The sequence below is a fragment of the Gopherus flavomarginatus genome, chromosome 14 (assembly GCF_025201925.1).
Source record: "Gopherus flavomarginatus isolate rGopFla2 chromosome 14, rGopFla2.mat.asm, whole genome shotgun sequence".
In the NCBI taxonomy this organism is placed as follows: Eukaryota; Metazoa; Chordata; order Testudines; family Testudinidae; genus Gopherus; species Gopherus flavomarginatus.
This window is the reverse complement of record NC_066630.1, coordinates 36,643,885-36,665,887: the sequence shown is the minus strand read 5'-3', so window position 1 is coordinate 36,665,887 and position 22,003 is coordinate 36,643,885. Positions and strand designations below refer to the sequence as shown.

Below are 22,003 nucleotides of genomic sequence, written 5' to 3'. Positions count from 1 at the left end.
TGCTCAAAGCAGGACCAATCCCCAGACAGATTTTTGCCCCAGATCCATAAATGGCCCCCTCAAGGATTGAACTCACAACCCTGGGTTTAGCAGGCCAATGAGCTATCTGCACTTCCGCTTTGAGCCGGAACCAGGAAGAGCAGAGGCAGCAGCCAGTGTGAAAAATAATGGGGAGAAGTTAATGGATCTTTTTCAAACCTCACAAAAGGTTTGGTAGTTTTGAGTGAAGGATCTGGGGGAAGTTTGATCTTCGTTCATCTTGAAAACTGCTCTGTGGTTCTGGTAAAAAAAAGTCTGTCTCCCTCCCCCTCTGCACACTCCATGAAGTATCATAGCAGAGAATTCCAGGAAACAGATACATAAGAAAGATCATACATATTCTAATTTCTTACTGGGTTCCAAGCTGTTCAAACCTGAACTACGGTACATTTGCCCGGGGCACTGATGAAGGTTTGTCACATGCTGGAGAGTTAACAGCCTACCAAGAAATTGAGCCAAACAAAACATAACTGAGTTTATCCAAACACGCAGGCCCCAAACAAGATGGAGAGAGGAGGTGCAGCACCTCTTGAAGAGGAAGCAGAAAAAAGGCTACTCTATACTGGCTGTACTGGGGCGGGGCTGGGTTCTTGGACCATGGACAATACGTGTGAGACATTCTGACCAACAGATACACTCCTGAGAGTATCAGAGACACACATCTGCAGACAAACAGGACTCAGAGGTACGAGCTGTAGAAATTCCAGCTGTCAGGGAGACTTTCTGAGAGGATTGCTTGGGTCGAGGGCCACCGAGAGCGGGTTCGGACCCCAGTGAAAATTTTTTTTCAGGCCCCCCAGCAAGGGCGGACCAGCTAAACAAGGCCAACGAAGCCGGGGAAGCTGGGCCCCGGGCCTTGTTCCGGACCACCGGGCCCCGGTAATTTATACAGGCTTCCCTGCCTCTCATCGGCCCTGCTTGGGTCACATACCCAGAAAAATGTGAACATGGATCCAGCAACAGAAATGCTTGGGTAACCATTGACCTAAGAAGCATGTATAGTCACTATGATTGGGTATGTGCATTCGTGATAATTATGTACAATTTGTGCCAGTTGTGATCAACAGAAACGATTTAGCTAATCCTGCCATTCTTCATGCCATACGTGGCACCTGAGTGAGCCTGGAGGAAGCACTGAAAGGCTGAGAGTCCACAATCAGCACCTGATGTGGTCTCACTGGGGCAAACCAGTCACTATTTATGCTGGTGCCACTCACCCTTGTTAGAAATGGGAAGAAGTTGCATTGGTGAAAAAAATCACAATGCACTAGGATAAGTTATGTTTCCACTGGGGGGGTCCGTTGGTGCAGATACATCCGTGTAGCTCTGCTGGTGGCTAAAATCCTAGTGCAGACAAAGCTTAGGGTGAAGGCAAGGCTTCTTAGCTACTATAATGGACAAGGCTGCTGTAGGAAAGCAGGCCAGGCCAATGTCCCTGGCTAAACCAGCGAGCTTCCAATCACCTTTAAAAACATTTGCCCAATGCTTCTGATAATGCACAGACCCCAGCCCAGAGCTCCCAACCAATGACATTTTTCATTCATTACAGCTGATGGACAAAGAGCAGCAAAAAATACTTACAGTAAACATTAACTGGCAGCCCCCAAGGATGTAGTCCAGGAAGGAGTAATCCCTGGTTATCTGAAAGAAAGGGAAAGAAAGACTTTCAAAGCTGCATTTCAGCCCCCTTCATCATCACTAAAAAAGTCCTGGAAGGCTTAACAAAAAGTTGCGTAACTGTTGAGCAAGTGACATTTTGCCCCTTATTCTCTCAAGCTTGACTCGCAGGAGGAAGCAAACGTGAAGGAATGTCCGGATTTCCCCAGGCAGCCTTCCGTGTCCATATCAAAAGTGAATGTAGCGCCGCTGAGAGATGGCCCTGTGTCAGCGTGATGACTGCCATCTTGAACTGGACACCTACCGAGCTCAATATGTGGTGTGAAATCCTGGCTTTATCCCCCTCAAGCCTTAAGAATTATCGGGGGAGGATTACGTTTTATTTATGGCCACTCAGGATATTGCGCACGTCCTTGCATCCTAAAATAAGTCATGGCCAAGCCAGTGATTGCACAACTCCCAACTCCACATCCCCCTTCTTACCAGCTTGTTACTCCCCCGCTTCTGTACGAATTCCTACAATTAAACAGACCAGAGACCTCTGCTCCTTCTCAGTAGGTTATTACCGTAAGCAGGGGGTGACCTGCCACCAGAGGTGACAAGATGGGCAGAGTCAGAACAGGAAGCACAAACATATCCAGTCATGCTGTCCTGCTCCACAGAAACCTTTGATAATCCACGCTCTGCCTAATTCTGCAGAATCCTTCAGACTGCGCTGCTGCAGCATCACGATTGGGTACCAGACCCAAGGTGGCGGTGCCATGATATTTTACTTCTTGCTGGGAGAGCAGAGGAGCATCGCTTTACTAATGAATTTGCACCAGTAGGTCCATCCCAGTTTTTCCAGGGGATTTTGCTCCTAACGTACCTACGATATCTATACCTCCCCCCCGTCCCCGACCCCTGAGAGACAGGGTTTTTAAAAAGCTTTGCACTTACTTTGCAGGATTTCACAATGATGACGCCAGAGTTCTTGTAATTCTTTTTCTTCTTTTGTTTTTTGGGGTTAATGCATTCTAATTCTAGCTGTAACAAACAAGACACACAGCACACTATGTGAAAGCCACGTTCTGACAAGGGCTGGCCATCCTATTCGGTGTGGGATAGCTACCCGCAAGTCCGCAGCTCATGGGCACGCTAGCTGAACAGTGATCTAAGGACTTCTCAGCCGACAGCTGAATCTCCCAGTGTAAGCCAGCTGCTGCAACAACCAAAACCATCTCACAATAATTAATGGTTAATATTAGTCTTCATTTTTAATCATTTTTCATCTTTAAAACAATATCTACCATTTTACCCCATGCAGCACCTTCTGCCCAGGGATTTCAGAGTGCTTAACAGACACGAATGAACCTTATGAGTTATCTCTGTTTGACAATGGAGGGATAATAGGGTATCTACTTTTTGAGTACCTACCTGGAGAACCCTTGCGAGTGATTTATAGAGGTGCTCACACCCACTAATTTCTGTCCCCAATACAGCACTCACCTTGGGTTATCTAAAGAGGATGGGAGGGTGAGAGAAAACCACTGCAAGTGGGGAAATGGGGCATCCTTCCTTGGGACTTCAACAATCTGTTCCATTACAAAGGGACACACATGCTCTTCAGAAACCAATTCAATCCAGCAGCGATTTCAGCAGTAACTGGATAGGGAGAGCCTCCTTGAGAAGCAGAGATGCACCCTGGTTTTCCCTTCAGCAGTTCTAATGACTGGTCACCCTCACTTAAAAATGTGTGCCTTCTGTCTCATGGGAATTTGTGTTGCTTCAGCCTCCAACCCCTGAATCTCATGATGTTTTTTTTTTCCTTGCTAAATAGCTGCCTACAAACAGAAATCTCTTCCCTGTGCAGGTATTTATAGACCACGGTCAAGCCACCTGTAAACCTTTTCTTGGATAGATTGAGCTTCGTAAATCTCACATCGTAAAGCATGTTTCCCAGACCATGAAACGTTCTTGCAGGTCTTTCCTGAGCCCTTTTCCCCCCAATTTTCGCAGGTTTTTTGGGAAGCGTGGACACCAGACATGGACATGGCATTCTAGAAGTGGGCTCCCAGATGCCATATATAGAGGTAATGCCATCTCCCTACTCCTACTTGAGGTTCCCTTGCTGTATATCCAAGTATTGTGTGCTAGGCTGAGCAGGCTGCGCTAACATCAGCGCTACAGGTTTTGTTGTGAAATAAGGGTCCAGCCAGGAGAATAAAACTCCACCCCAGGCAGAATCACAGAATATCAGAGTTGGGAGGGACCTCAGGAGGTCATCTAGTCCAACCCCCTGCTCAAAGCAGGACCAATTCCCAACTAAATTATCCCAGCCAGGGCTTTGTCAAGCCTGACCTTAAACACCTCTAAGGCAGGAGATTCCACCACCTCCTTAGGTAACCCATTCCAGTGCTTCACCAACCTCCTAGTGAAATGATAATAATAGTGTTTCCTAATATCCAACCTAAACCTCCCCCACTGCAACTTAAGACCATTGCTCCTTGTTCTGTCATCTGCCACCACTGAGAACAGCCAAGCTCCATCCTCTTTGGAACCCCCTTCAGGTAGCTGAAAGTAGCTATCAAATCCCCTCTCATTCTTCTCTTCTGCAGACTAAATAATCCCAGTTCCCTCAGCCTCTCCTCATAAGTCATGTGCTCCAGCCCCCTAATCATTTTTGTTGCCCTTCACTGGACTCTTTCCAATTTTTCCACATCCTTCTTGTAGTATGGGGCTCAAAACTGGGCACATTACTCCACATAAGGCATCACCAATGCCGAAGAGAGGGGAATGATCACACTCCTCGATCTGCTGGCAATGCTCCTACTTATACAGCCCAAAATGCCGTTAGCCTTCTTGGCAACAAGGGCACACTGTTGACTTATATCCAGCTTCTCGTCCACTCTAATCCCTAGGTCCTTTTCTGCAGAACTGCTGCCTAGCCATTCAGTCCTTAGTCTGTAGCAGTGCATGGGATTCTTCTGTCCTAAGTGCAGGACTCTGCACTTGTCCTTGTTGAACCTCATCAGATTTCTTTTGGCCCAATCGTCTAATTTGTCTAGGTCTCTCTGTATCCTATCCCTATCCTCCAGTGTAACAACCACTCCTCCCAGTTTAATGTCACCTGCAAACTTGCTGAGAGTGCAATCCACGCCATACTCCAGATCATTAATGAAGATATTGAACAAAACTGGCCCCAGGACTGACCCTAGGACCGACCCTTGGGACACTCCGCTTGATACCGGCTGCCAACTAGACATGGAGCCATTGATCACCATCCGTTGAGTCTGATGATCTAGCCAGCTTTTTATCCACCTTTTAGTCCATTCATCCAGCCCACACTTCTTTAACTTGCTGGCCAGAATACCGTGGGAGACTGTATCAAAAGCTTTGCTAAAGTCAAGGAATAACATGTCCACTGCTTTCCCCTCATCCACAGAGCCAGTTATCTCGTCACAGAAGGCAATCAGGTTGGTCAGGCACGACTTGCCCTTGGTGAATCCATGCTGACTGTTCCTGATCACCTTCCTCTCCTCTAAGTGCTTCAGAATTGATTCCTTGAGGACCTGCTCCATGATTTTTCCAGGGACTGAGGTGAGGCTGACTGGCGTGTAGTTCCCCAGATCTTCCTTCTTCCCTTTTTTAAAGATGGGCACTACATTAGCCTTTTCCCAGTCATCCGGGACCTCCCCCATTTGCCATGAGTTTTCAAAGATAATGGCCAATGACTATGCAATCACATCCACCAGCCCCCTCAGCACCCTTGGATGCAGCGCATCAGGTCCCATGGACTTGTGCTCATCCAGCTTTTCTAAACAGTCCCGAACCCCTTCTTTCTCCACAGAGGGCTGGTCACCTCAGAGTCAGAGTCCTTCCCCAGGTAGTGGTGTACAGGCCCATCATGAGAATTTTTAGTGGTGATGTCCAGTCTGAGTATCAGCATGTAGCAGGCTCAGCAGCATCACCAACAGTTCACATGTGATGTCAGAGCCAAGGAGGGCCAAGTACCGACCCAGGGGTTCCCAGAATGGCTTCTCATCCTCCAGACAAGCACATAGGGAGACGGTTCAGTGGCCCGCAGGCACACGCAGCTCCTGGGTGTCGTGCAGCACCAGCACGCTATCTCGGTTAACCACCATTGCTCATCTGCAGCTCCCTTCATCTGGTGGCCCAAGTGACCCAGCTCACAAACCAACACTCGGCTAGAGTAAACACAGAACCTGGTCATGGAATCAGACCCAGGGTCGGCTATGGCCACTTGGCTCGAACCAAGACTGCCTGCGTTCGGGAATGGGGTAGGGGAAATCCTGCCACCAAACCTAAACCGAGCTTCAGTCCCAGCAGAGATGGTGCCTCAATCCCCTTCCCAGAGAGCCCGTTAAAGTGCCCAGTGGGTCTAACAGGTAAAAACTTAGCTGTAATAACTAAACACTCATTTCCTTCCTCAAGGTTGGGTCACTGGTTCCTCATCTCTGCTCTCTTTGGAGACGGGATAATTCCCTTTCAGTAGCGAGCTTGTTACTTTGTAGGGCCAATCACATCCTTCTCTTCCCAAGATTACATCAGCTTAGCTCCCTTGGCTTCAAGGTCTTGTCTTCCAGCCTTGCCTCATTTTTAATGTCCTTTAGTTTCTCCTACTTCCTTCCCCAGATACTGGGATCAGAACTGCAGGCAGAGTTATATTGAACAGCAACTGCAGCAGGTTTACGTTTAGCAACATAAACATGTTTAGCCGGCCAGTTTTTATTAGTGCTTTTTATTTCCTATGCCTAGCTGCAGGGTTCTGTTTATAAACAGCATACGGATGTGCTTTAGATGTTGAACAGCCTCATGCTGCAGGCAACCAGCCTCCCAGTGCTTGCCTGGGGGTCCACTGCCTCTTCCCCTAAACAGTGACATACCCCCTGAAGTATTCCTGGTGCTTTCTTTACTGCAGGTAAAGCAGGCGACATGCAAATACCTGAGCCCAAGGCTGAGGAGCTCCACACAATAAGGTGGGACGCCAGCGCGTCCGTGTTACGTACCAGTAAATATGGGTCCCAGCACTGATTTCTGTGCTAGGCCACTGCGTCTTTACCTGAAGTCTCAACCCAGTCCTCGGTCTGTCCCCTGCCATTGCTGTGTTGGCCTTTGCAGTAGTATCCAACTGGCATCGTTTGTCCATTTCAAAATAGAACGAGCACCGTTTTACCGATGGGTGAACCAGGTAAGTGACTTACCACTGGCAGGAGAACCAAAATCTCCTAAAACTCCCAGTCCCCCGTCTCTATCCACTATGGGACACACCCAAGGACCCATTAGTGGGTCTATCTTACCTCTGACTGAAATCTAGTTATACCAGAACCATTGTAGTCACTGAATCAGGGCCGCACGGGGTGGGTGGGTGGGCGGGCGGGCAAGTGGGGCAATTTGCCCCAGGCCTTGGGCCCCGCGAGCCCTGGCCCGATGGCGGTACTGGTCTTCAGCGGCATGGGGTCCTTCAGTGCTGCTGAAGACGTGGAGCAACTGAAGGGCCCCCCACCGCTGAAATGCCACTGAAGACCCAGACCGCCACTGGGTGAGTACAAGTGCCTCAGCTCCCCTGCTTTGGCCTGGGCCCCCTGAATCCTCTGGGCAGCCCTGCACTGAATCACTGAAATCACTAACTCATTATCTGCCGAGCAAGGCCATTCTTTATTTGACACAATAATATTTGTTGGGGAGTAGATACCTCTCCCCTTAATGGTCCCCCCAGGACCAGATTTTCAGAGAAGGCTCAGCTCCCCTTTGGGCATCTAAGTCAGATTTTGAAAAAAGGCTCAGCTATGTTGGGTTTTGAAAAGGTGGCTCTGACCACACACTGAGATCTTTTGAAAGAGACGCTGACCAGCTTTGGGTACTGAGCCATTGAAAATCTAGCCCATAGCGACTCCCTTGTATGCTTAAGATCATAGCTCTATAAACAAACAGATTTCCAACACAGGGCAAAGCGGAACAGAGAAAGTATAAACCCAGCCCCTTGCCTCGGCTTTAGCAAACACAGGCATGTTAAGGGGAGTCAAGATCTAGGGGAAAACTGAGTCTGGATAATGTTGCCAAATAGGTGCCATTGGAATGCTGTTGTATAGTCACCAGAAAGGAGCAAAGAGACACTGCTGATAGCTTCAGCTCCCGGGGTCTGCAATGAAGAGGCTGCCTGGATTATTCACAGCAAGTAATTGTATTAGGAGCACTGGGTACTAGACAGAGTAGAAAGCGGGAAACGGATGAGAGTCCAAGCTGCGGGAAGGCAGAGGTTGATTAGTCACTGGGTAAATCAGTGGGTGTACTTGTTCTATTTATAAGCTGTTACAGAGACGTTCCCCAGCCACCCCCTTTCACCATAAACCTCTCCTCTTCCAAAACATATGTACAATAAAGGTGTGACATACACAAGAGATCTGGGAATGTCAGTATCTACCTGTTACACTGTCTTCTTGAACAGTTATTGTGCAGCACCTAGAAGCTCTCGCCAAGATCAAGATATTATTCTCCGAGGCGGTGTACATGCATGTAAATAAAAGACAGTCCCTAACCTATATGCCTAGCAATCTACGGGATAGGAGTGGGGTTTGGAGGCACAGAGAGATTAAATGACTTGGCCAAGTTAATGCAGGGAATCTGTGGCAGAGCCAGGAATCCAACCCAGATCTCTTGAGGCCCAACTTTAACCAGAAGAATATCCTTCTTCTCTGCAGTATCACGTCATCTCTACAAGCAGCACCACAGAGCCAACTAACAGAAGCACGTCAAACTGCATAGGTTACAGGGGCTATCTGTAGATGTAGGCATGGGCAGGAGTGAGAGGCCACCCTTCAAGGAGAAGGACTAAGCAAAGGGAGAGAGACAGAGGAAAGGAGGAGTGTGACTAGGTCAGAGAGAATCCACATTCTCGACAGGCACCATTCCAGACAGCCAGCAAATCAGACCTCAACTCATCTGCAAGTGGGACCAAAATTCAGCTGCTCGAAGCACTGTGGCTCTCACAGCTTTTATAAATAAGAGAATATTTGGCCATGTATGTCAGGAATCTTGTGTTGTCATGTAGGTCAAGTTCCAGCACATTCCCTGGGAAGAAATCCCAGGGCAGGAAATGAGTAACTCAATAGTTTCCAGTTATTTTAATGAGAAAGAACCTTAAAAGCTGCTTTGGTATGAAAAGAGAATGTGGCTGGAGGATTGGGGAGAGGCCTGGACATTTAAGCTGCAGGAGACACCTTAGCAGTGGTCCCCAATGTGGTGCCCGCAGGTGCCATGGCGCCCGCCGGGGCATTTATGTGCGCCCATCTAGTGCCCAGCAGAGGAGAGAAGCTGCAGCCCCAAGCCTGGCGGGGACAGAGAACTCCGGGGCTGCATGCTGCGGGCGCCGGTGTTCTCTGTCCCTGGCAGGAGCAGGGCTGCAGCTTCTCTCCAGCTTCTCTGGGGCTGAAGACTGCATGTGCCGGTGTTCTCTGTCCCTGGCAAGTGCGAGGCTGCGGCTTCTCTCGGGCTTCTCCAGGGCTGCAGACTGCAGGCGCCGGTGTTCTCGGTCCCTGGTAAGTGCGGGGCCGCGGCTTAAGCCGGAGAGAAGCCATGGCCTCGCGCCTGCTGGGGACAGAGAACTCCAGGGCTGCAGTCTGCAGGCGCCGGTGTTCTCTGTCCTCCCAGCTTCTCTCCAGCTTTTCTCTGCACTGCCCAGAACTGGCGCCAAAAAAACCTAAAAAACAAAAACAAAACAAAAAACAAAAAACAAAAAAACCCAAACGCTACGACTCTGCAGAATGGATGGAATGCCGCCCCGTAGCATGTGCTGCCCCAGGCACATGCTTGCTCCACTGGTGCCTGGAGCTGGCCCTGTATGTGAGTAATTGTTGGCACCCGCCACACTCTTCTGAAACCATGAATGTGCTAGTGGCCAAAAGAAGGCTGGGGACCACTGCACCTTAGCATTTGGGGGGTGGTTAGAACACGCAGATCCCGTATGCACCGCAGTGAGCAGACCTAGGCTGCATCTACACAGTAGCGGGGAGCTGTAATTCCCATCTTAGGGAGACGTACACAGACTAGCTCTGCTCAAAGTAGCGCCTAAAAATAGCAGTGTGGCCACAGTGGCAAAGGTGGCCGGCTTGGACTAGCTGCCCGAATATGCACTCAGAGGAGCAGCTGGAGTTGTACGCAGGAGGTGAGCCTGTGCCACGCTGCTGATTTTAGTGCAATGGCTAGAGCAGAGCTAGGATGTGTGTGTGTCTGCCCAAGCTGGGACACTTTACCGCCACCCCTCCATTCCAGCCACAGGGGCAGTCTGCCTTTACACATGTGTGGAGCTAGGAGAGTGCCCTCTGTCATAAATAGACAGTAAAGGGTTAAGAAGTTCACCTAGCCTAGCTGACACCTGACCAGAGGAACCAATGGATGGACAAGATGTTTCTAGAGGAAGGAGAGGAGTTTTTCTTTTGTCTGTTCATTAAGTTGTGTGCTGGAGAGAAAAGATCCAGGAATCAGCCTTCTCTCAGGTTAGTGAGTATTAGAGAAGGAATGAATTAGCTTATGTTTATTTCCTTTTGTGACTTTGTCTTTTTGCATTAGAGGGATATTCAAACTGGGTTTTCTTTCATGTAACTAAGGTTTTTGCCCAGGGGAACGTCCTCTGTGTTTTGAATCTGTTGTCTGTGAGAATAGCTTTCATGCTAATCTCTCAGGGGTATTTCTTTTACCCCTTGTCTTTAATTAAAATTCTTCTTTTTAAGCATCTGATTGATTCTTTCCTTGTTTTAAGATCCAAGGGGTTTGGATCGGTGTTCACCAGGAAATTGGTGGGGAAGTCTCTCAAGGTTACCCAGGGAAGGGTTACAGTACTTGGGAGGGAGAGATTTTGTTGGGGGGAGACAGCGTTTCCCAAATGACTCATAAACAGCTGTTTTAAACGATTTGGGTGGTGGCAGCAACCAGATCTAAGCTGGTAATTAAGCTTAGGGGTTCTCATGCAGGTCTCCACATCTACCCTAAAGTTCAGAGTAGGGGTGAAACCTATGACACCCTCTTTTAATGGCTGCCTCTAAAATTGTACTTAGATGCCAGATCCCAGACAAAGGACAGTAGGGGTGCCTGTCTGAGAGAAGTTTTTAAGCACCAGGTGGAAATACTCTTCTCATTATCCTGCAGCACTGCAGTGATGGAATGGGGCGTCTTCGCTAAAACACGCACTTATATGTGCAGCAAAGCACCTTCTGGGATTCGATGCAGATGCAAGTGAATGGTCCAAGCATCGATTCTTTCCAGCCCTCTCAGAATATGCCCTACTGCTGTGAAGAGGGACAAAAATATGACATTTATGGGCATAGTCCCAGTGAGAACTCGACAGCAGCAGCAGGCAGGTCAATGGGAGGTCTGGGCTTGCGCTATTCTGTATGTTCAGTTCTAGCTGTCAAAGGAGATGGACGCGCGCTGGGTGTTAGCATGTACGTGAATTACAGTCTCCGCTCTGATTCAGTCTCCCAGTGGCAGTGCAAGTGGCATTTTAAGTTATATTAAAGCAAGGACAAAATTAAATGAGTGAGAATCAGACCCCTTCAAAAAGCCCTAAAGAATCAAAACGAGGAAACGCCGGCAGAGCAATCCAACTGGAACACGCAGGACACACAGGAATCTCAGCACACCAACACCCACCCAATTCACAGGAGATCATGGCCCGAGAGCTGTGCTTCTCTGTTGGGCAGCCAACTCTGAAGCCTTCACTGGGTCTGCACAAGTCAATACACCTCTGTGCCTCAGTTTCCCCATCTGTAAGACAGGGATCATGATGCTCACCCACATCACAGAGGAGTTTGTAGAGGAGCTAATTAAGGCCTGCACAGCACTCGGAAGGGGGATGGCACTCAAGGAGGTTTTAGTAGTAAGGTTACTGAAGGGAAAGTGGGTTTTGCCACTAATGCAGTGGGTTGGGAATCAGGGGAAATCGGTTTGATTCCAAACTCTGACAGACTTCCTGGGTGGGGTCACTGTCCTTCTCCTTCTCATATGGGATAATTCTTATCTTCTCCCACCCTTTCTGTTTGGTCTGTTTAGACGGTGAGTTCTTTGGGGCGGGCACTGCCTCTCACTCTGTATATATTGACACTGGCACCAGAGGTGCAATTGCCAGCTCAGGTAGATATAGCCCCGCTAGCTCTTAACAATAGCAGCATCACCGCGGTGGTGTGAGTGGCTAGCTGGCTGACTACACACCTAGGTTCTTGACTAGGGTCACACTCAGGGTGCCTCCCACTGCCATGGCTACCCTGCTATTTTTAGTGCATTAGCTCAATCAGAGCTAGCGCGGGTATGTCTCCTGGAGCTGGAAGCGTGGACGTACCAAATGTGCATGGACATGGCCCACACAATGAGGTCTAATCTTGGTGTGATTACAATACAAATAAATAATAACAACCCAGAACCCGCTGAAGGAAATAGGGGTCTATTATATGCCTTTATTACCTTGAACATACTGGATTTTATGCAGCCCAATTTTTTCCCCAGGACAGGTCAATATCTAAAACAAGACCCCCAAATCTCAGTCGGGCTGGAGAAACATTGCAGTGTCATGCTGCGACACAGCTGCAGTGTGAAATGGAGTAGCATCATCACGTCACCAGGGCTGGACACAAAGCTCAACCCCCATGTGGCAGCGACCCCAGTTAGCCAAACAGCACTTCCACCAGCAACAGGTTCAGAAACGAGAACAGGAAAATGTTAGAAAAAGGGGAGACAGCAGTGGCCAAGATTTTCAGAAATGACTGGTGATTCTGGGTGCCCAGACACCTTAAAAGGGCCTGATTTTCAGAGTAGAGGGGTGCTTTAGCATTGTTTTAAAGCATGAAGTCACTCATGGTAAGAGCCACTTTTGAAACCCTTAGCCAAGGGGACCCTGGGTTCCTCCTCCCCAAACCATTTTTTTAAAACCCGGCGGTGTTTCCGCACTTACCGGCAAGGTATCTTGGGCTTCACACATCTTGGCTACAGAGGTCTCGAACTCCCCAATGAAGTCGTGTCCCCCATCACTGTCGTAATCGTAGCACATGACCTGGGGAAGAGGAGTGGAAATGATCGTTCTCATGCACAGCAGAGGTGCGGGTCTTGCTTATGGTTAGATGAGTCACAGTGCTCAACCCTTCAGATTTATCCTCTCTCTTGCTTTCCCCACTATCCCAACACTGCCTCCCAAAAGCCCTGGCTCATAACAGCCTTTCTGCCAGCCAATGAAGGCAGAGCATGGCTCTTTGGATCCTGTCAGCAACAACTCTGCCTTGACCATGAAGGGAGGGATCTCCAGAGAACGACTTTAGACGCTCCTTCCTCTGGGGCCGGGATCAGTACTTAACTTGTGCCAGGCCTGAGCCCCGGCACCTCCAGACTTGGCAGTTCACAGGCCCGGCACCTCTGGATTCGCCCCGTCAGCTATGAAAGTAAAAAAATTGCTTGAGCCCTGGCACGTCTGCCATTACAAATTAAGCACCGGACGGGACCTATTACTAGAAATTTTCTACCAGCGGTGGGAACAGAATGAGCGCTAGTGTAGGCCAGCCTACAGCGCTGTAACCATCAGCATGTGGTCTAACCTACTCAGAACAGATTTTGATGACGTGAGGATGACACCACCACCAGGAACCAGTCCACTAGCACTGCTCCAGACTTGAAATTTCCAAAGATTCTGTTTCAGAAATGTTGTAAAGGTTTTTATTTTCATTTTTATTGATTTTAAATTATTTCACGACCTGTTGAACTGTAGTAGGGCATTATATGCACTGCCACTACTGACATTTCATTATCTGATGTCATAGTTAAAATATTCTATTTTTTAAAACCATGACAGGCAGTTCCTACTTAGTACAGATTGAAACATCTCATCATCTTTTCTAGAGCTAAGTGTCTCCTGAGTGTGTGGTAATGAAACAGCCTGACACAGTTGCTCGCCCCTTGTGCTGATTGTAAGGGTTCTTTATTACAGCAGGATTGGTAGTGTGTCACCTGTTATTAAGGTCACCTAACACTTCCCATTATAAAGCCCTATATCCAGTTGCTGATAACTTTGCCAAACTGTAACCGCTTGGACTGAAAAACTTTTAAGTCTAGGTGTCTGTCTGCCTCAAGCTGAATTTTTCTGAAAATTTTCAGACAAAATGGTTCAACTGTTTCCAGAAACAAGGCTGGAGAACATGCTGCGTTCTTCCTATGTTAAATTTTGGTGACCTTTTTTTTTGCTTTAGACCAGGGGCTTGAAATTGACCAGGGAGGGTGGTTTTTGTGTCAGGGAAATGCCATTAACTGTACCTGTGAAAATCTGCCCCGGCCAAGTTATAGGTTGGCCAAGTTTTAAGCCCTTGAAAAAAAATAAAAATCGGACTTTGCACATGCTCAGTAGAGACTTGCTAGATCTTCTCAGCACATTCCCTCCAGATCCTCACCATCCTTTGCCGTCAGCAAATCACTGTGAAACCCATTGGCAAAGCATCTCATCCCCCTCTAATGCTGCTCCACTATGAACCACAACCTCCTCGTACTACCTGCTAGCAGTTACTCCATGAGCTCCACTTGCAGGTGTGTGTAGTGACTCTAAAGGCTCCAAACCTGTTCATGACCCATGTGGCTAGCAAATGTGATGTCATGTGCTGGAATTTCTGTTGCAATTTGCCAGGAAACATTTGCTCAGCTGCTGCAGACAGCTGATGTGACTTTAGGAGAAAGAGATCAGTCACCCTGGATTTATCATAGAAATGTGACCTTGCTTCTTGGTAGCATATGAACTCCTCCTCAGCGGTTCTGGATCTGTGTTAGTTTCAGCCTCAAAGCCATCTTCACCCTTCCTCCCCCACTATCCGCCACACTGTCAGAGGCTGAGTACCATAATGCAACAAGGAGCCAGAGCAACATAAGGGTCATTCTATGGACAGGTCTACACTACGGGGCTAAGTCGACCTAAGTTACGCAACTCTAGCTAAGTTAATAATGTTAATAAAGTCAACGTACCTTAGGCTGACTTATTGCAGTGTCTACACCGCGCTGGGTTGATGGGAGAAACCCTCCCGTCGACTTACCGTATGCTTCTCGTTCCAGTGGAGTACCGGAGTCGACGGGAGAGTGATCGGCAGTTGATTTAGCAGGTCTTCACTAGACCCGCTAAGTCGACCCCCGGTGAATCGATCACTGCACATCGATTCTCCGGTAAGTGGAGACCAGCCCTATATTAACAGTTACCTTGATCAGCTTTTCTACATCTCCATCACACAGCGACACTAAAGGCACAGTGAACGGCTTCCACACGGGATCCAACGTGTACTTAATCACCTGCAGTTTGGGAAGGAAGGAAAATGGTTCAATTAGAAGGAGCTAGTGGAAGCGAAGCGTTGAACACAAAGTAAAGGCTGGAGACATGTTTTCAGTAACTTTCGACAGATAACAACTGGCATAAGGTTGGCATAGCTCTGCTGACGTCAGAGGTGCTCCACCACATTATATGGGAGTACCATCACCCAGTCATGGTGGTTGTCACTAACACTAAGCACTGAACCATTGGTCTGGTCCACACTGTCACTCCTTTGTTGAAATTCAGCTTAAGTGGTCTCAGAAATGGCAGTTTCTTGCTTGGAAACCTTTCCTGTTGGTCAGGACACAATTTTGTAGCATTTCATCAAAGTCTAAACCCAGACAAATCTAATGTCTAGCACAGGGGTGGCCGAAGTTTTTGGCCCGAGGGCCACATTGGGGTTGGAAGGCTGTAGCTCTCCAAGCAGCCTGGCATCTGCCCCCTCCCACTTCCCCCTGACTGCCCCCCTCAGAACCCCTGACCCATCCAACCCCCCTGCTCCTTGTCCCCTGACCGCCCCCTCCCTGGACCCCTTCCCCTAACCACCCCTCAGGACCCCACCTCCATCTAACCCCCCCACTCCATGTCCCCTGACTGCCCCGACCCCTATCCACCCCCTCACCTCCGACAGGCCCCCCAGGACTCCGCCTATCCAACCCCCTTGTTCCCCGTCCTCTGACTGCGCCCCCCTCCAAACCTCCGCCCCATCCAAACAGATCCTGCTCCCTGTCCCCTGACTGCCCCCCGGGACCCGCTGCCCCTTATCCAACCCCCCCCCCACTCCCCACCCTCTTACTGGCCAGAGTGCAGGCAGTGTGGCAAGCTGAGGCTGCAGCGGGAGGGGGGGGCTGCAGGAGGCAGCAGGAGAGGGGGCAAGGGCTAGCCTCCCTGGCCAGGAGCTCAGGGACCGGGCCGGACAGTCCCGCAGGCCATAGTTTGCCCACCTCTGGTCTAGCATCTTAGTCCTCCTCCACGGTTGATGCTGGGACTTCCAGAGTTAAGAGCATGAGCATCTATAGCAGGAGCTAAAGAACCAACTTGGAGCCGTAGGACACTCATATAGAACAAGCATTGAGGGGTGAATCATGGAAGTGTAGGGAGGAGGTTATCTAGTCCAGCCCCTTGTGCTGAGGCAGGAACAAGTAAATCTAGACCATCCCGGACAGGTGTCTGTCCAACCTGTTCTTAAAAATATGCAAAGATGGGGATTCCACAACCTCCCTTGGTAACCTGTCCCAGTGCTTAACTGTTCCTAGGGTTAAAAAGTTTGAAATACCCAACCTAAATCGCCCCTGCTGCAAATTACACTGATTACTTCTTGTCCTACTCTCGAGAACAACCAATCGCTGAGAAGCGTAACACACACTAAACAGCAGGCTTCACAAGCAAAGAAAACTTGCCTTCAGCCTCGCTTTTGAAAAGCTAGCAGATAAGATTAAGACTGTATTTTTCCATGTGTTTCTCTCATTTAATACACCTTCCATTCCTTAAGGATACACGCACAGCAGGTTTTTGGCCATGCAGAAAGGTTAACGCTAAATACATTGATAGTCTAAAACTAAACGCTAAACACTATTTAGTCTGCTCTAAATACTAGTTAGTCTAAATACGTAACGCTAAATACACTGTTAGTCTTTAAGGTGCCACCGGACTCCTCGTTGTTTTTGTGGATACAGACTAACATGGCTACCCCCTGATGCTAAATACATGTGGCAGGTCATTGCCTATTTATACATGGAAATTTTGCTTTCTCCAAAGCCATCAAGTGGCTTCTACTGCAACCAGAGCATTTTGGTTTAGTTACAATCAGGATTAGCATTGCTCCTGCAGGATAGGGTGAGCTTTGTCAGCAACTAGCAACAGGAACCAAGGACTGGCTTTTATTTTGCAACGATGGGTGATGCAGACAGTCCCTCGTTAGGGAACAGGAAAAAAACCTGACATTAAGAGCACAGTTTAATGAAGGATTTGTAAACACCTCTTACATCTGGTTGGAAAGACCGGGGGGGGGGGGACCCACACACATTAAGAATACACACTGTATGGTGCCCGTATGCTGCCAGACGCCAGGTCTTTGAGGTGGGTGTCTATGAAAGGATCAATGCTTATTTCACCACACGGCACTCACCTGGAGATTCACACCTTATTTTAAAACATACTAATGACAGTATTATCCAACCATAGCAGACACTTCTGTTGATAAACAGCAATGGGCTCAGACTAATAGCCAGGAACATACCAAAAGCTGCAGCCCAAAGGAACCAGCAATCGCTTTATTTCTGGTACCCCCAAAAAAAGAATCTAGATGTTTCTGTCATTTGGAATTCCTTTGAGAGCAGCAGTTTATTTTCAGGGCTGTTAAGTGCGACATTATTTAAGCCTCTCAAAACATGGAGAATTTTTTCCCCTAGCTGCTTAAAGAAAATAAAGCTTCAATAGATTCCGCTGCTATGTATGGCACTATGCTTCGCAACCCATGTATTTATTTAGTCTCAGGTTTCCCAGTGAAGTTTGCAGCAGATAATAAACAAACTGCCACGTGGCCAACGACAAGTTAAATGGGACTCACTAAAACGGGAGCCAGCAAATGGAAATCTAGTTTTCCCATGGAAAATTTCAGTTTTGTAAGAGAGGTGCATTGTGTCAGAAAATTGTTCCAAAATTCCCAACCAGCTCTAGATTTCAGTTCACCTTAGGTCTGAATTGACGGTCCTGGGTTTGAAGTTCTCTGTTTACCCTGGGCTTAAGCAGTCACGGGAACTGTACTGATTATTCTGCCCCTGGCCAACATTTTCAAAAGCAGCCTCTGACTTTGAGTGCCCAACGTGAGCCATTTTTGAGAAACACCAAGTATCTGCTGCTCTGGCTGAAGTCAAGGTAAGGGGGTGACTACAAGTGGTCAAAAAATTGGAAAATGTTTGTATTCTTTGTTTAATTAAAAAAAAAATCCAAACAGCTCTCAAAAGACCCGCACAAATCACAGAGTAAAAGTACGGAACAAGGTCTTTTCAGCTTCTTCCATCTTTTCCTCACTCATACCATGTATTTTTCCTATAAACAGTATTTCCCTCCCCTTTTGCTAGCAACAAATCTAGCATATTAACTAGTTTCCCACCCCCTCAGAAGAAGAATATCAAAGTTGTGAACCCAATTTCTGAAAAGTGAATGATAGCCTAGAATAATTAATGCTTTTCAGACTAGTCCATTTTGTCCTCTTAATTATGCATTTGATATTATGGAGTCATACAAAAAAGTGACCCATTACACCCAAATACACAATAATATTTCAACAAACTGGCTAGTGTATGTCTGCAGCATCAGAATTAGAATGATTGGAATTAGGACAGCACAACTGTGTGTCATAGGCCATATACAGAAAATAGTGGAGATTCCCCTTTAGCTCAAATGGCAGGGTGCTTTTGTGGGATCTGAATTCTATTCCCACTGTCATTATTAAGTTTTGAGGAGTTGTGTGATGTAGTATAGGGACAACTGAATTACTTAGATGGTTAAAAATTGTTATAATATGCTCTTTCCACATTGGGGATCAAGTTTTCAAAGAAATTTTCAAAGCCCCTACACATACAGGCCAAATATAAGCAAAGCTATGGCAGGATGAGCCACTACAGAATAGCTTCCCGTGCAGATACACTATTCTAGCAATAATGACTCTGCTAATTATTCTGAAATAGTGTCATGGATCAGAGCATGGCCAGGCACCAGGAGAATCAGAGCCCAGGGTCAGGGCCAGAGTCAGGAACTGAGCAGGGCTGGTGTGGACTGGAGCAGGGCAGGAACAAGACTGGGAACAAGGCTGGAGCAGGAGCAGGAGCAGTTGTGAGCGGAAGTGTACAGCAGCCAGTGACCTGCTGCTACTGCTGAACTCCAAGGCAGACCTGTGGGCACCTTGGCCGGATGGCCTGATTGGCTTCAATGAAATGATGCTGCTGCAGCCCAGCTGGGCTCATTTACTGGCCTGAGGACTGAGCCAGCCCAAGGATCAACTGAAGGAACTCCAGCCCACAGTTTATGACAAACAGGGCATCCACACAGGGAGCTATTCCAGAAGAGCTAAATTATACAGCAGTGGCTGTGTGTGGCAGAACGTAACCCTGTGTTCACATCCTGCAACCTACTGTAATCATTTTTGTACAAGGTAGGCCTTGTGAGGTATCATTTGAAAATTCATAATTTGCTGGTCAGTATCGTCCTGACAACATATGTGTGGCAACACTGTATGTGAAGTTATACTATGGTGATCTTAACACGTGTGCCAAACCCCACAGCCCTGCTCAAACTGACTGGCAAACAGTACTGTCCTAAACAAAGGAATATGTGCTCTACTTAATTTGCACTTAAGCAGTAAACAGAGCCATCAAGCAGGAAGGGACACAAAGAAAGCTCGAACGGGTGAGGGAAAAAAAGCAGCAGGGAACATCCTTCCACATAGACTCTTTGTCTCCCGGTGCCCAACTGGAAATGTTTTTCCAGAGGGAGATTGAAACTAGAAAAAGGAGGGAAAAACACCTCAATACAGCCCTCTTTCTCCCCCAGCCCGTCGTATTTACGGCACCGAAAGCAACAAAGGAAGCTACTCTGGGAGAAGGGGTCCTGAGTGACAGGGTTTGGTCAGCAAGACTGCCAGAAGCATGTGGTAAGAAACTTTGCTTGAATCTTGCATGCATCTGAGGAAGTGGGTATTCACCCACAAAAGCTCATGCTCCAAAATGTCTGTTAGTCTATAAGGTGCCACAGGATTCTTTGCTGCTTGAATCTGATATAGTTTGTTAAGTTAGGTATTAGTAAACGTCTTATCTTTTTTATTCTTGAAACCATTTAGGACTTTTATGCCTCATTACTTGTACTCATTTAAAATTTAGTTCTTTGTAGCTGATAAACTTGTTTTATTGTTTTATCCAATATAGTGGGTTTAAACTGAAGTGTCCAGGAAATGTCACTGAGGCTGACAAATTGTGTGCATGTTATTCTCTTAAAGGAATATATAACTTAAGGATTTAATATAACTTATATTGTCCAGGAGGGGGTTGGGCAGTACAGGACATACATCTCTGGGGGAAAATCTAAGATTGGGGATACGTAGGGGTCACCCTGCCATATAACCAAGGCTGGTGAGAGCCAGAGTGTAACACAAGCGTGGCTGGCAGGCTGCAGTCACACAAACACTCAGGGTGGGGTTTGCATGCTGGAAGGCTGTTTGTGAGTGGCCCAGGTGGGAGCTACTTCAGCAAGGCATTGTAAGACACCCACGATTGTGGGGATTAGTCTGGACTGTACCCTGGTATGTCACACTACGCCACTCAATTCCCCCATTGAACTCAATGAGGCGTAAGCACTTGCTTAAATGCTTTGCTGAATCAGGGCCTCACTGACCATTTCCCCACCAGGAACACAAGGACAGAAAGCCAAGAGGTGATGTTCCCTGAAAGAACTAACCTGCGATAACAGATCCTCAATTAAATCCTCAAGAGCTGAGAGAAACTGTGTCCAGTCCCGTCTTTCAGGACTATCGTCACAGTGAAGCTGTCAGTGAACTGCCCCACTTCCCTTCTTTGCTAAGTGGCAAGAGTCATGTGTAAACAGCAGCCATTACCTTTGACATGAGCTTTGGGGGTGGGGGAAAAGCACGCATTAAGTCTAACTTTAAAATGAGAAGAGCCCTGTTGTTTCCTCCCATGCTTGGAACCACAGTGCTCAACAGTGAAGCTGAGAGGAAGGGCTATGGCACCTCAGCAAACATCCTCTCAGCATCATTTGTCAGCGAGGACAGAGCTTCAGCACAGCTGTAGCCTACAGGTGCCCGCAGGCTTGAAAAACTGCCTCAATTCCCCTAGGAGCCAGCCAGAGCTTTCATCTGTGGCCCTCAAATACTGGTCCCACTCACCTCCGTTCTGTGGACCAGCATCCATTTCCCATCGTCGCCTGGTTTATAAAACTCTAGAAATGGATCGGACTTTCCAAACAGGTCCTGTGGAAAAATGCAACATGGGTTACACAATTATTTCCATTCAACTGTATGATGCTCAGGCACAGGACACCCTGTAAAAGGAAAATGACACTCTTCACTACAAGTGAGAGGACTTCATTGTCCTAGTTGTCTTCTGCCGAGGCAGAGAAGAATATAACACAGAATAAAAGTGACAATACATGGTTATTAAACATCCCCTAGCAAGTTTTGGAAGATTAACTGATAGGATTAGTAATAAGCACCTAGAATGGGAGTATTGATATAAAAGAGACTGGTCTTCTATTTATTTTGACCTGCCCGTTGTAAGTATTAAGGGTGTGGTTTTCAAAAGCTCTTGGTATTAGTCTGACGCTGCTCCTATTTGAAGTCAGTGATAAAACTCCAGTGATGTGATGGGTGCACTGTTACAGCAAAGCCCTCTTGAAACGCAAACCCTAAACAGTTAGGACTTGTCTACAGAAGCGTGGACACATTTTTAGCACTTTCAAATTTCTAGCAATTTAGGTTGTATATTTAACAGGAGGCGGCTAAACTGACACTAGACAAGTGTAAATTAATTTAAGAGTATGTCTACACTACCTGCCGGATCGGTGGGTAGCGATCGATCTATTGGGGATCAATTTATCGCCTGTAATGTAGACGCGATAAATCAATCCCCGATTGCTCTCCCATCGACTGCTGAACTCCAGCTCGGCGAGAGGTGGAAGCAAAGTCAATGGGGGATAGGGTGACCAGACAGCAAGTGTGAAAAATCAGGACAGGGGTGGGGGATAATAGGAGCCTATATAAGAAAAAGACCAAAAAATCGGGACTGTCTCTATAAAATCGGAACATCTCATCACCCTAACAGGGAAGCGGTGGCAATTGATCCCGCGCCACGAGGACGCGAAGTAAGTGATTCTAGGTCGATCTAAGATATGTCGACTTCAGCTATGCTATTCTCATAGTTGAAGTTGTGTATCTTAGATCGATTCCCTCCCCACTCCCCCAGAGTAAACCAGGCCTAAGAATGTCCACACACCATATTGCATCCCTTTAAT

General features: G+C 47.6%; 1 protein-coding gene across 2 annotated transcripts in view; it reads right to left on the bottom strand.

Annotated features, from left to right (window-relative positions):
- CPNE2 (copine 2) overlaps window positions 1-22,003 on the bottom strand; it is a 176,140-nt gene that overhangs the window by 56,300 nt on the left and 97,837 nt on the right. For both annotated transcript variants that reach the window (XM_050922780.1, XM_050922781.1), the window contains exons 6-10: window positions 20,880-20,963; window positions 14,869-14,958; window positions 12,599-12,697; window positions 2,596-2,682; window positions 1,621-1,680 (exon numbers count right to left, since the gene is read on the bottom strand). In XM_050922780.1, coding sequence (XP_050778737.1) covers window positions 1,621-1,680; window positions 2,596-2,682; window positions 12,599-12,697; window positions 14,869-14,958; window positions 20,880-20,963 — 420 coding nt within the window. The remainder of the gene's footprint in view (window positions 1-1,620; window positions 1,681-2,595; window positions 2,683-12,598; window positions 12,698-14,868; window positions 14,959-20,879; window positions 20,964-22,003) is intronic.